Here is a 15,049-nt window from a genome sequence, read left to right on the forward strand (position 1 = left end):
ATTTTCCTTTGTTGTATTTTTTTATTTTTTTTTCCCTGGGTGTCTCATAGGAGCTGCTTGAGTCATATCCCACACAGACTATGGAGAGCTTCAGCTACTATAGCTTCATCTATAAGCTTTTGTGAAGCAGGGAGTGTTCTTAATTAATTCCTCAGACACCTCACAGCCTGAAACCTCCACCTTTATCTATCAGCTACTGCTCCCTTGCACATCCAGGACTGCAGTGCCCGGCTCCAAGCTGTCACAGCCTTTCCCAGTGGAAGCATCTTCCCTTCAAATGAGCCCCACAGAAAGTGACAGGACCCGACTGCACAGAGTTCTGGCAAAAATAGCCTCTAAACAAAACAGAAAGCCCAGCAGTTTTCAAAGAGGATTATGTCAGCTTCTGAGGCTTGCCTCTTCTTGCACAGAGCGAGCTCAGCACTTGAAGAGTAAAATGAAGTCCAAGTAGTGGCAGCTTTACACAGCTGGCACCCTCACTGAAAGCGTGTGCCACTTGCACTCTACAAAAGGACTTAAAAGTCTGCTGGGTAGCATTCAACGTGCCAGTGTTGGAAAGAGGAGAGGAAAGGGTGTATCTAATTGTCATTTCACCTTACACAGTTTTTGGGAGGTGATTCTGCATGTAACCCAGCCTGTACACATGTGCACACTCACACAGATCGGTCCGTAATAGACATCTACTTCATTTCCCACCAGCAGAGAGATTCATTTGACTGGCAAAGACTGGGATAGGGGAAGTATGTCAGTAAGAAGAACCTTTGGAGAGGACTGGGTTTATTTCTCCCACTGCTGAGTATTATGACATAGGGCTTTTTATTCCTGAAAAAGAGGTGAAATGAGCTAGGAGCCAAATATTTACAAATGTGATACAGCCTGATCTGATCAGTGTTTTCTCCCAATATTAAGGCATTTGTTTATCACTCATTCCATAATTTTCCTACAATGCTTGCTGAATATATTAAAACTGTGCATCTCTATACATTCAGTTACGCACAGAAAATTTCTGCTGCTTGACTGGGGAGTCATGATGCCAGTGGCTCTCATAGCCTGCCATCTCTGAAGACAGAATCATAATTAATACTTAGTATAACTAGCCTTTCCATCTTAAACTCTAATTACTTTCCACTTCAGAACTACAGTTGGAAGTATCTTCTTATAGTCAGGTCTCCCAGTGCATGGTTAGCTTAGAAAAAAAAAAAAAAAAAAAAAAAACAGAACATGATCCAATTTCTCCAGGGAGTAAGATACTTGCTAACTGCTGAGAACAAACGGCAACTATTCATGTATAGCATAGGAGATGCAGCGTGAGAAATGACACACATTCCCCTGTCCATATTCTGGAAAATCACTGCAGCTGAATGAAACCTCTGTTCCTCAAAAACATGGAATATGGAAAACTAGAACCTTTATACGTATATGAAAAAGGGTAGCAAAGGGTTTGGGCTTAACAAGAGGCAGGAATAGACTTCAGTGTAAACAACTGCAGCTTAAAGAGTTCAGCAGAAACAAGTTAGTATTTTTAAAACCAGAAACCTTACTGCCTGCAATACTGCAGCAAGTTATGAACATGTCCAAGTACTTGGAGGAAAAGAAAATGGTATCAGCACTGCAGCAGAAATGGCAACTCACTTGATATACAAAATAAAGTTGTCATAATTCCAAAAGGCTTCCATCTGTATAGCACTTACTAACCCTACTTAGTATCTTTCCATAATAAGCCATTATAACCACATCACAGCAAGGAAGTGACAAAAGATAAGGAAAAAGAAAACATCCATAAAAAGTCATTAATCAAACCACTGTTAGAAAGGAATGCAGTAATTAAAAAACAATTTCAAAACCACAATCATTCACTCCATCAGAAAAAAAAAAAAAAAAGAATCCTTACCTCGGCGATCTTATTCCTGGCTTCTCTCCTTGCTGCTTTTTCTTTTAGCCTTTTCTCCTAAAACAAATAAGAAGATCCACAGCTTTAAAACAAATTCCTGGTGTGTTTTTCTTCTAATATTTTAATAATAAAGTTGAGACACCGAGATGTTTAATGCACATATACTCTACAGGTGGAATCCATCCTACACATTATTGATGGAAAATGATATCAAAGATCTGATTGAGATATTGTTTATAATTCTTGATCTTTAAAGGAAATCAGAGCTACAAGAATGGTTCAAACTTACATTTCATCTTCACTGAGACTTGTTACTCTTAAAACAATGAAGCAACTAGGTACTTTGAAAGTCAATTAGTATTTTGACAGAAAGTTATCCTCTGTCTGGAACGGGTTAAAAATCGCACCAAGAGATCGGTTTCCTTATTTCTCCCTGCTTTAATAGGAAACCCAATCTATTTAACAAGCAAAAATGATCATTTCCCTAACTTCCAAACTGCTAAAGCCACTGGAGAATGAAAGCTAAACCATATTCTCCCTAGCTTTCTTATCTCCATTATGAAGTAAATGCTACTGCAGTTTTTATTAGCAATCACATTGATTCAGAAGCCGTAAGAACATCAAGCTGCCCCCACCAAAGGGATTCTGCTATGTGAAAATGAGTGAAAAGCGATGATAAAATTCAGTCAGAGCTGCCAGCCAGATTTTTGAACTTGCAAAAGTAGCCAAGATATTTAATGTAAGTGATACTAATTGCCTTGGTTGTTTTCTTGTTGTTATCGGGATTTGCTTATTTTTAAACCAACTTAAAGACTATCTCTATGTTATACTCTGTCAGGTCCTTGCAATTTAACATCCTTTCAGTTATTAGTTTCATGAGGTAAGGACAGAAATTAAGGCCAGGGCACCCATCATTGAGGAAAGCACACCACTCCCTGTTTTTCTTTGTCTTAGCAATGCTAATGACATCGGTTATTCAAACTTTTTAATGCTTGCATAAAAAAGCTGATGCAATGCAATGCAATGCTCTCTGTTTCTTTATGCAACACAAGTGTCCCTAGCATCAGCACATCAAGAAGCAAGTCTACATAAAAAGGGACATCCCTTTACCATCATGGCACGAGGTCACATTTCTGATCACTTTGGGGAACAATGAGAAAGTTCCAGCTGTCCTGGTGCCGTATCATCACAACGAAAAAAGAGACACCATAGAACTAATGAGTAAGGTGATCTGGTCAGGAAAAGCACAGATGCCAATGTCAGTGCTAGCTGGGCATGACTGTATCAAAGCTACAACTGCACAGAAACCGTGGGGGGTAACGGTGCAGATGCAGAACATTCAGGTCTCTCTGGCCCATATTTCTTTTGCTCAGCCCTCACCCTCTTTTCCCATGTCTTATTGCTGCACTATTAATTCCCAACAGCCATTCCTGCTGGTGCTCTTGAGCCTCTTGAAGGTATTTTTGCTGCAGTCTCTTCAGCTGAAGACTGAACAAAGGCTTATTACTCTGCCACATAACTCTACTGCCAAGCCAATTTCAATTTTCCAGCACTAGCTCCAGTTTTACCAAGGCGTATTGGAAGCTACCATACAAAGCTGCTTGGAAAAGCAGTGTGGTTCATGTGCAGAGCTGGGAAAAGGAGAACAGAGATGCCACAATTTTCAAAAATGCTGTCTAAACTCAATTTCTTTTGAGACTTCTGTCTGGTGTGTGCTGTTTTCTATTCTCCCAACCACCCAAACTACAGAAACGTTGAATTTTCTTTCAAACGTTGAGTAAATCAACCTTTCCTCTCCAAATCAAAAACTGAACAGATCAAGTTCATCCCCAAAGGAAGGCAGGGACAAAACTGCATGACGTCTGTGTCTCTGCTTTACACAGTTCTCCAGTGCTGTTCCCGGCAGCTTTGCACACCAACACCTCAACACATCCAGACCTACACGCCAGGGCATTCAACACATGCCATAAAACAAAACAAAGACATCGCTGTAGTCAGATCTAACACAGCTCTCATATTACTTCGGGTATTTTAAAACACAAAAAAGCAAGGAAAAATAACAATTATATTTAAGGGTATGTGAGCCAAGAGAAGCCCCTGGGACCAAATGCTATCTGCTGTGGACACAGAGCGCTCTACAACAAACGAGACCCACACATCCTGAGCACAAGCCCGCTGCATCACTTAACCCTCAGTCCCCAAGACAGACCCATCACCTAGCAGCACAGATGTACGCTGAAAAAAAAAAGTCCGATTTTCCAAGACCTCAAAACAGGTTTCTGTTTGTTTGTTTTTCCATGATCATAATTTCCTGGGAGTGTTACTACATCAAAAGGCAAACTAATTTTGTTTATTTGCCAATAGATATTGGCTATATTAAACTGATTGCAGAACACCTTTCAAATTGCCAAAACCTTCATCATTAAAACACCGCAACCTTTACCACCAACTTACTGTACATGACTTATATTTAAAGGCCCCTGCCAACCTAATTAAAACAAGGACAGGTAACAGACTGAAATAGCTCCCTGACTGATGATAAATGGACAAAGGAAAAAAAAAAAGAGATGAAACCAGTTCATTGGGATGAACACTGCTGTGTTTAAATATACGGTGGCACAAAGAATGAAGACCTGGCTTCCTTCTGGATGCCAATAATATGAAAGACAGGAGTAAATGCTTTTTCTTTCAAATATGAGCCAGGTACCTTTATGAAAGAGAAATGAGAGAAAGGGAAAAAAGTTGGAAACAGTCAATGAATTAACTTGTTCCAAGCAGAAAGCCCAGTAATGCAGACTTCAGCAAAGGTAAAAGGATATTAGACAGGATGTTACCATATTCCAGAGGGAGATGACATTATTCCTTCCCTTCCAAGTCAAATCTGTATTCATTTGATCATTTTTACTTATGCTTTTCTAATGCTTTTACTGAAGTTTTCCACTGTCTCCCACCCTTTTTCTAAATGCTTTAGTTGGGCGTTCTTTGCTCTTTTAGGTCACCATTGCTCTCTTATTTTTCTGCTAAAACTGTGATACTTTTCAAACTTTATTTCTGAGCTAGAAAATAACTCACCAGATATTACAAAGCAGGATAAAGCTGTTTTTAAATTGGATAGAACAGAAAATTTTAGATAGAAAAGACAGCGTCTTAACTACAGCCAGTCTTAAACCAACAGAGTAACAGCTGAAGTTCCTGCTCAAGGGATTTACCACAGAGCACTGGAACGACAGCTATGAAAGCAGAAGATTGACATAATGTCACAGCAGAGCAGTATGCTGGACAGCATAATGTATGTAAGTCTCTAAAGAGACAAAAGGTCTCATAGGTGCAGAGTCTGAAATTAGGAGTACAAAACAACAGGAAAGAGAGGTGTTACCAGGACCTTTTTGTGTGTGTGTGTAAGACTTGGTTCCTTGTCAATGTAAAACAAAACCAAATTTCATATAGAGTGCATCTACATTCGTACTGGGTTGGAATTAGGAGTGTGTTTCAAAAAGTAACACCCTCATCAGCCCCACTTATGTTTTGCTTCACACCACGAGGCAGTCTCCAGGAGCACAGCCAATACACTCCAGCCAGTGGTGGGCATTCACAGGATCGTTCAAGCTGAGAGCGACATCAGGAGGAGCTCAACCTGGTCCAGCCTCCTGCTGACCAGCGTCATCTCTGAGGTCAGACCACGCTGCTCAGAGCTTCATCACTTTGGGTCAAATTCCCAAGGATGGAGACTGCAGAACATCTCCAGGTAATCCATGCCTCTGCCTGACTATCCTCACACAGGAAACGTTTCTACTCAGACCCAAGCTGGACCTCTTGTCTCAACCCATGCCCATGGCCCTCTTGCTCTGCTGAGCCCAGCTCTCTCCTTGATGACATCTCTGGAGGCCCTGGGGGCTGCTGTGAGGTCCCCAAAAGCCATCCCTGCTCCAGGCTGACCCAGCTCCCCCAGCCTCTCCCCACAGGACCACCGCCTCAGTGACTTCTGCTGAACTCTCTGCTTTGTCAATGCCTTCCCGTGCTGGGGGTCCCAAAACTGGTGCAGTATTCCAGACAGGATCTCAGGAATGCTGAGGAGAACAGCCGCTTCCCTCAAAGCGATTGAATTCAAATCATCAGGTAAGAGGTAATCGGCTGTAACCTCACCACCACCTCACAGTGTGCAGTCTGGCTCTCAGCACCAACTACGTTACGCTGCAGACTTGCTTGCTGATGCAGGAATAGCCATCATGCTTTAATGTAGACTTCAATGCGGGAAAACAATCTTATTGTGGCCCTGCTTAGATTTATGTGCAGCTTCGAGCACATGCGTCGGTACATACAGCATGCTATCCTGAAAAAGCATGTGCTGAACAAGTGCTAAAACACTTTTCCCCAGCCAGGACCTTATTTTCTATTACCTAATGGACAAATTGTAAATTTTACTGTGCCAAAGTAATAGCACCATGTAATAAAGACAGCCTATCATATGACTGCATAAAACCAGAAATAAACTGCATTGCCTTAAGTTACAAGGAAATGCTTCAGCATAGGCAGGAACATAGCCTTTCAAAGACTCATTTTGAGTATTTTAACACAATGTCACACTTCCTCACGTTTCTATTGCTAGGAAGAAATATGGGCACATGCAGAACACACACGGACAGCATACTGTAAGACAGTTGTCAAAAGTAATCACATGAGGCAAAGTTTAACCAAACAATCTGACACTGATTTATTTCCTGTCAATAGATTCTGCTCATCTATGGATATGCCTATAGCTATCTGTATCTACGGAGCGTCTAACATTGGTTTTCACAGACAGGGAAAAAAAAAGTTATTCAAAGTCTGGATTTTCTTGGAATACTTAACACAGACCACAATAAGAATGCCAGATTTTATCACTGTCCTATCAAGCTATAAATCTTAGCTTGTAAAAATAGCACATAATTTAGAGACCAAAAAGATAATAATCCTAGCATAGGAAAACAAAAGGCTGTTTCAACATATGAATACTTCATTATACATGCTACTGGCTGACTATCTGCAAGGCATAACTTCACATCATAGCACCACAAGGTTGTCAGATAAAGTTTTAAAGCATCACAGTTTGATTAAATACTCTGGTCTACAATGGTGAAGTCAAGTATGCATATTTTGTTTTGCATTTATATTGAATAGCAGCTCTCTTCTGCACCTATACAGCATCTTCTGCACAGTTTAGAGCTAGCTATGTGCTTTTGGGGCTATCAACACTGAGCACGAGAAAGAAGTTTAACCAAAAATCAGCAAAATAATTTGCTACAACTGAACTTTAACATGGCCCCTTTAGACCAAAAACAAGCAATCTCTCATTAAAAGACAAGGGCCACAACATTCATTTATCATCTGAGGTCAGCAGCATGATGGGTTTTGAATAGCTGCTAAATACAGATTATCAAGACATCATTTGCAGAGTAGTTTGGAGAGATCAAGAACCACAAGTTCACGGACTTACGAAACAGGTGAGGAGATGGGATCAATGTGCCTGACTAGCACAACATAGGACTGAATTAACTTCTACTACAATACATATCCTGGTTGAGAAAGAACTTTATCTAGATTTTAAAAACCTTTCACTGAAGGACAGTACACCAGTCACTCAAAACTAGCTGCTGTTTCTAACCTGATCTACGTATCTTTATTTATAGCCCCTGGAACTTTTCTTCCTCTGTCAACAACTCCGAAGGACCCCATGTAATCAAAGTTCAGGTATTTACATAGATACATCCCAGTCATGCAACCTCCTAACTTTCTTTTGGAAGACAGAGAAAATCAGGTCCACAGGTCTCTCAGCATTTAGGTCTACTTTCCTAAACATTCCAGGAACAGACATACGTGGGATGTCACTATCTCCCAAACCAAACTTGTCACTTGTTTCTATATTTAATAATTCTATCAGCCCTTTTCATGGAATCACAGAATTATCTCGAGTCAGAAGGGACCCACAAGGACCATGAAGTCCAGCTCCTGGCTCCACACAAGACCACCCAAAAATCAGATCAGATGTCAGAGAGCGTTGTCCAAACACTTCTTGAACTCTGGCAGGCTTGGTGCTGTGCCCACTTCCTTGGGAGCCTGTTCCAGTATCTGGCCAACCCTCCAGGTAAAGGACTTTTTTCAACACCCTGCCTATGATTACGTATTTATCTAGCCACGTGCTAGACATTTTGTCCAGATGGATTCTGTGAGAAACAGTATCAAAAGCTTTACTGAATTCTGAAAAGATCACATCAACTGACTTCCCCTGGTCAACTAGGCAATTAAGTTCAGGACTTTCCCCTCATGAATTCCTGTTAGCTGCTACCAATGACTGCGTTTATCTTTCAAGTGTTTTTCAGTAACTACCAGCATAATCTTCTCCATCTTCTTTTAACAGGCCCTGATGGCAGACTTGTAATAGCCAGAGTCTTCTTTCCTACCTCTCCTAAAAATTGGAACAGCATTTGCCAGCTTCAAGTTGACTGGGATCTCTCCAGACTCCCAAGACTGTTGAAAAATAACTGAGAGAGGTCTTGTGATGACATTAGCCAGCTCTCAAGTATTATCCCTGGGATGAATCCCATCAGGCCACATAGACTTATATGCATCCAGATGGAGCAGCAAATACCACACAAGTTCAGGGTTGGCTGAGGAACATGCCAGAGAAATCCCATTGCAATAGTTCACATCAACCAGATCAGCTAGAACATGCACCCAAATCTTTCTCAATGTCTCCATCTCTAAGGGAAGGCTCAGTCTTAAAAATATGTTCCAAATTTCTTATTCCTAGAAATCTGTATTCACGCCTCTCTTAAACATAACTTTCTTTGTTCAAGCACAGCTTAGCCATAAAGCCTTCTTCCATTTCACAGCAAAATAATCTTGAAATAGCACACCATGAAGAACAAATCCCATGGTCCCACCAGAAACATCTACCTAATCAGGAGCCACTGGTTTGGGATGTTGCAGTTGCTGAAGTTTAATCCCTTTAATTTGCACAATGTTAATTTTATTACATCTAACTTATTATTCAAAACATTTAAGTGAAAAGCTTGCAGAAAATTCAGTATATTCCGTAAGTTACTTACCAAACCAGATTCCGTTCTGATAAAAATACACATACATACACATTGCACCACACTTCCTTTCCACAAAAACACGCTAGTTATTGATACTCCTTTCATTTAGTTCTTCGTTAAGGCAAACTTAAGCCAGTCATTCTATTATTCTGCTGTAGACTACCAGCAGGCTAAGTTACCAACTTATTATCCTTAAAAGTATTATCATGGTAGTTCTCAAATCCTTCCAGAACTCTCCTGCTGTTTCAAGACCCTTTTTAAACCAACGTTAATGGTATTACACAGCTCAGAGACCTTCTTTATCAGCTTGGAAAAACTTCCTGCAAAGTATCATTCTTTTCCCCCAGTTACACATCAAGTTAATGAGGATGGTTAATAATCTCAGTGATTACAGGAATGAAAAGCTTTAATCATCATCGTGTAGTTTGACTATTATCATTTGGCTTTCAACTAAACAAAAAGCAGTTACAGCTACTGCACCCTTCTACCTTTCCTACATTAGAACTGGCAACTGCTCTGCCTAACAAGGAGCCAAAACCACGGATATAAAACTGCTTGTTTCTAATATATGATATTAGCTCTGCAACTGACTTTTCAATTTTTCCTCTTTCACAGTTGGATTTTAAAACAAAAATTCATACCCTTTTTACTTCTCCCTCAAGACACTAACACATTTATTAAAAGATGAAACTCTAACATTCCCATTCCGTGTTCTTAGGCTGAGGCAAAAAAAGGAAGGAATAATAACAGCCCTCTCTGTTTGGTGAGGTTAGGAATATGTGAAAGATACAGATAAACTCTGTTTATATGAATCAGCCCTAGTTTTTAGGTATAAAAACAAAGAACAGCACTTTGGAAAGCTGAATGTTTTTTTATTATTATTTTTTCCTCCCAGAAAGCCCCTTTTTCTTTTACTCTCTTCTTTGAACAGTTAATTGAGAGTTCATTTTATTTTGTCCTGAGGTTTAACAGCAACATTTAAAAAATACATGGTTTATTGTCACATGTTAATGAATTTATTTGACATAGTTCAGTAAGTTCAACAAGGCCAAGTGCAAGGTTCTGCACCTGGGGTGGGACAAACTCAAGCACAAATACCAGCTGGGCAGAGAATGGACTGAGAAGCATCCATGAGGGGAAGAACCTGAGGGTGCTGGTGGACGACAAGCTTGACATGAGCTGACAATGTGTGCTTTCAGCCCAGAAAACCACCTGTACCCTGGGCTGCATCAAAAGCATCAAGGCCAGCAGGGTGAGAGAGGTGATTCTCCCCCCTCTGCTCTGCTCTTGTGAGACCCCACCTGTAGCCTGCATTCAGCTCTGGGGCCCTGTCCTGGTTTCAGTTAGGACAGTTATTTTCCCTCCTAGTAGCTGGTAGGGTGCTATGTTTTGGATTAGGATGAGAAGAGTGCTGATAACATGCTGATGTTTTAATTGCTGCAGAGCAATGCTTACACTATGCCAAGGACTTTTCAGCTTCTCACTCGGTCCTGCCAGCGGGCAGGCTGGGGGTGCAGCAAGAGCTGGGAGGGGACAGACCCAGGACAGCTGACCCACACTGGCCAAAGGGGTATTCCATAGCATCTGACGGCATGCTGAACAATATATAGGGGTGGCTAGCCGGGGTGGGGGGGCCGGCTGCTCGGGGTTGGGCTGGGCATCAGTCAGCGGGTGGTAAGCAATTGCATTGTGCATCACTTGTTTGTACATATTATTATTATTATCATTATTATTTTCTATCTTAATAAACTGTGTTTATCTCAACTCACAGGCTTCACTTTCCCGTTTCTCTCCCCCATCCCAGAGAGGGAGGGGGGAGGGTGAGCGAATGGCTGTGTGGTGTTTAGCTGCCAGCCGGGTTAAACCACAACAGGCCCCCAGCACAAGAAGGACAGGGAAGTCCTCAAAAGAATCCAGAGGAAGGCCACAAAGATGATCAGAGGGCTGGAGCAGCTCTCCTGGGAAGACAGGCTGAGGGAGCTAGGGATGTTCAGCCCGGAGAAGGCTCCAGGGAGACCTTACAGCGGCCTGCAGAAAATCTGGAGTGGGACCCTTTGTGAGGGGGTGGAGTAATAGCACAAAGGGTAACAGCTTTAAACTAATAGAGAGTAGGTTTAGATTAGATATTTGGGAGAAATTCTTTATTCAGAGGGTGGTGAGGCCCTGGCACAGATTGCCCAGGGAAGCTGTGGATGCCCCATCCCTGGAGGTGTTCAAGGCCAGGCTGGATGGGGCTTTGGGCAACCTGGGCTGGTGGGAGGTGTCCCTGCCCATGGCAGGGGGCTGGAATTAGATGGTCTTTAAGGTCCCTTCCAACCCAAACCTCTCTATAATTCTATCACAGTAGTGTTTTTTTCTTTCAGCTTTCTTTTCAATTTCTAAACAGCTTCTGTGTTTTTTTTGCTTTTTGTTTTGTTTTACAGTAAATGTCTCTTCTTTTTCTTAAGGAATTTCTACATAGCTAATAGCTCAGATTTACCTGAAATAAATTCCTGGTATTGGTGATACACAACAGTTTTACCAGCCTTAAATTTCACTGGCCTCTTCTATTTGCTTACCCATAGGCATGAAATAGTCTTACTCGATACGACTAATGCATCATTCCATATTTAGCCCTGAGAGCATTAAAATAGCCTAGGGCAAACGTATTTCCTATAAAATTTTCACGTTCATCTGAGTCTGAAGTTGTTGTTTCTGGTTTTTGTTTCTTTGGTTTGTTTTTAAATGCTAAAGAACTCCTGCAGGGTTTAATCAAAACTTTTACCGCTGCATTTTTAATAATCGATCCTTTAACTACTGGTGCCATATTTTGGAGCTACCAATCTAACACATTTAACAGCTGAGGCCATGGTGTACAGTTCTCACAATTGGCCAGGGTTTGGAACTCTGTTGCCTGAAAAAGGCTCTGCTAGTTGATACCAGTACCAGATACCATATCTCTGTATCTACTCTATTTCTGTAGGACATGGAGACTCCAGAGTCAGCTGTCCTACAGAAAATACACACATAGCTGTTCAAAAATTCACAGCATCTCTTATATACTGGCATCATCATATTCAAAAGCTGGTTTCCACCCAGATTTTAAAGCGCAGATGTGCTCTGAAAAGTGACTTAATAAATAGCACTGTAGACTGTGTAGCACTGAAGACCACATTTGTCTTCTCTCAGATTTCAAACCAGGTCTGTGCTGCTTACATGCAAAAGGTTTTTTTTTTTTTTTTTTTTTTTTTTTTTTCCCAACTGCTCAGCTTGCAAGCAACTTGGGATCTGAAAATCCTGCTCTACTGAACACGCCACCAGCCCATAAAGCAAGATTAATCTTCTAGCTACACAGTCAGCATGCACATGAGCCAACATAGAAACAAATGATGCCCTCCTCCACAGTGGTTTTGTTCTGCACAGGTAGACAAAATAAGAGCTAGAAATTAGTGAGAGCTATTTATTATTTTTAATAACTTAAAAATAAACAGAATGGGAGAGGGCCAAATACATATAGAGTAAGAAAATTCTATTTCAGCAGTCACTTTTTTGGCCGTTGCCAATTTTTTGGCCATAGCCCACTGCTACATAGGGAAAATGAAACACACAGATTTAGTATGACCTGTTTAAAACAACACTGGGGAAGTGTGAAAGTGCATCATCAAAAGCATGTGAAAGATGGCCCAATGACAAAATGACAATCATAAACAGTAAGCAAGGACTGGAAAAGGTCTTCAAGGTAATTGAAAAAGTCATCCTCAATTAAAAGAAGAAAAAACTAACTGGAAGAAATTGACCCTTACAAGGCATAGTTAGAACAAAACCAAAACAGGAAACTAGTTGGAAAAAAAAAAAAAAAAAATGAAAATGATTCCTTTCTCATCTAACATCTGAACGCATTGAACATGTTTCTAGGGCGGTTGTTTTTTTTTTTAACAAGTTGCTAAGTAATTTCAATAGGCCATCTGTTTTGAACATATGTATACTTAACACATGTATACAAATATATACATACAGTTTGTTTCTAACAAATAGCTTTGCAAAATTAACAAATAAAAGAATGAGATGTTAAGTTATGGTAATTAAAATACAGAGGCAGTCCATTCTTTTCTGTGTGCAAATTGCAATCTGAGCCAGATTCTGAACCTACAAAAATGAATGGGATTCTTTCAAATGAATACACGGACACTTCCGTCAAAACCTATGTATATTCATAAACAAACATAAGCCTGTAGAGGTAAATGTCTTCTTAATTCAACTTAAAATACGCTTTCAAAATAATTATATCAGGGATTAAGCTAGTTAATGATGCTCAAAATTAACATTTAAAACTAAACAGAAAACGTAAGGACAAATTCAATGGGAGTTGCACTGCAAAAAATGCCAGGACTTTATAAAGAACAGAGTAAAGTCTGATCGAAATGCATATTGTCTAATTCTTCAACTACTTTCCGTTTTGCAGGAATTATACCTTTTAAGACTCAAAATTCATAGTCTAGATCGGTCACAGACTCTGAGCTGTCTTAACGCATACACCATCCTGAAAGGAGGCAGAAAGCACCCCATGCCTGCTCATGCAGATACAGGCACCAGCAGTACCCGAGTGCTGAGCAAACGAAGGGTGCAGCTCCCATTAGAAGCTGCTAGCTTCTAGACCCATGAAAGGCATAGGCTGGCATTCTGTGCAGTCATGCCATTACATCCTTCCCTGAGAACATGATGGCTGCAACCCCACCTCAGCTGAAGTTAATGTAAGCTTGCATTTGCAAATTCCTGCTTACAAGTGGTACTGGCATCCATCTGATCAGGGCATACTCAAACCACCTACTCTGTTACTTCATTTCCTTCTTTTCCACATCAGTACGATAGGGCCAAGAACTCTGATTTTGCTGGAAAACTCTTAGAAAACATTCAAGGGCACTTCAGGTTTTAAGTGCAGCCCATATAGCTTTTTGAAGAGAAGAGGGAAAAAAAAAGTAAGCAATGAGCAAGCTGATGCCTCCGACAGCAAGGCCGAACGGATTCTGGTGCTAAGACTGGAAAAGGATGTCTGTCAACCCACCTGTCAGTGCCTGTACCCCTTATCTTGATAGCTCTGCACTTGGGCTATAACAGCAGCACTGCCTGCATACAATAGCTATGAAAGTGCTCAGACAGGCTTTCTAATGAAGTAATACTCTCTTGATTTATTTTACACATCTCTCCATCTCTAATACTTCCCTTTGCAGCTGAGCTAAATGCTGCTACCTCCTTTCCTTTATGTCCTGCTCCCACCCTGGCACACTCCTTACGTGAGAGAACAGTACCATCCCCACACAGCACCACACTAAACCAACGGAACAAATACACCCAAATCTGACAAATTTCACCTCATAATGAAGGACTGGTTCAAGTGCTTTACTTAATAAAGAGTACATTTGCTTCACCTTCAGAGTATTTCCTTTGAATATGATGCAATCTCTCCTCAGAACTAATGTACTGATCAATTTCCAGCTACAAATACTATTTTTCATGGGTCGCTTTATCTTCCTGCACACTAAATGGTTTATGTTGCCTAACATCTATTTATTTCTTTATCAACTGGACATAATTTCTTTTGTTTATCATGAATAAAAATTTGAGAAAAAGAAAATCCCTGGAGGGTCTGTTCTGCTTCTTGAACTGTTATTCACAGTACTCGGTGATCTATTATAAGTATTTTTAGTATTATTTTTATAAAATTATAAACCAAGTATGTTTAATCATAAATTTTCTGTCATCGATGGAAATAATTTGCAAAAGCAGGTTAGGGTCTGGAGAGACAAGGCCCAGAGCTCCAGATGGAGGGGCCCAAAGGAAGGGGCAGGTTCAAGGAGCTCCCCCCAGGAACTCTTTCACCTGGGCCATGGCTGGGGCTGCAATCAGGAGAAAAAGGCTACAGCTTTAATTGGAAGTAAACACAAGTGCAGTATGGTGTGAGGTACCTAACAGAAAAATAACCACTGGAAATACCAGCTGACATTTTAACTGATTTGATCTGATCATTCTTCTCCTGCTGGTTAAAATCGCCATCATTACTGCTTTTAAAATTAAATCCACAATTTAATTCTAACCTTCAGCTAAT

General features: G+C 40.6%; 1 protein-coding gene across 1 annotated transcript in view; it reads right to left on the bottom strand.

Moving 5' to 3' along the window:
• Window positions 1-15,049, bottom strand: part of DDX10 (DEAD-box helicase 10) — a 189,094-nt gene that overhangs the window by 54,667 nt on the left and 119,378 nt on the right. Inside the window, exon 16 of the mRNA XM_035327036.1 lies at window positions 1,892-1,948. Within this exon, the coding sequence (XP_035182927.1) occupies window positions 1,892-1,948 (57 nt within the window). The remainder of the gene's footprint in view (window positions 1-1,891; window positions 1,949-15,049) is intronic.

This window comes from Oxyura jamaicensis, chromosome 1 (genome assembly GCF_011077185.1).
Source record: "Oxyura jamaicensis isolate SHBP4307 breed ruddy duck chromosome 1, BPBGC_Ojam_1.0, whole genome shotgun sequence".
Lineage (NCBI taxonomy): Eukaryota > Metazoa > Chordata > Aves > Anseriformes > Anatidae > Oxyura > Oxyura jamaicensis.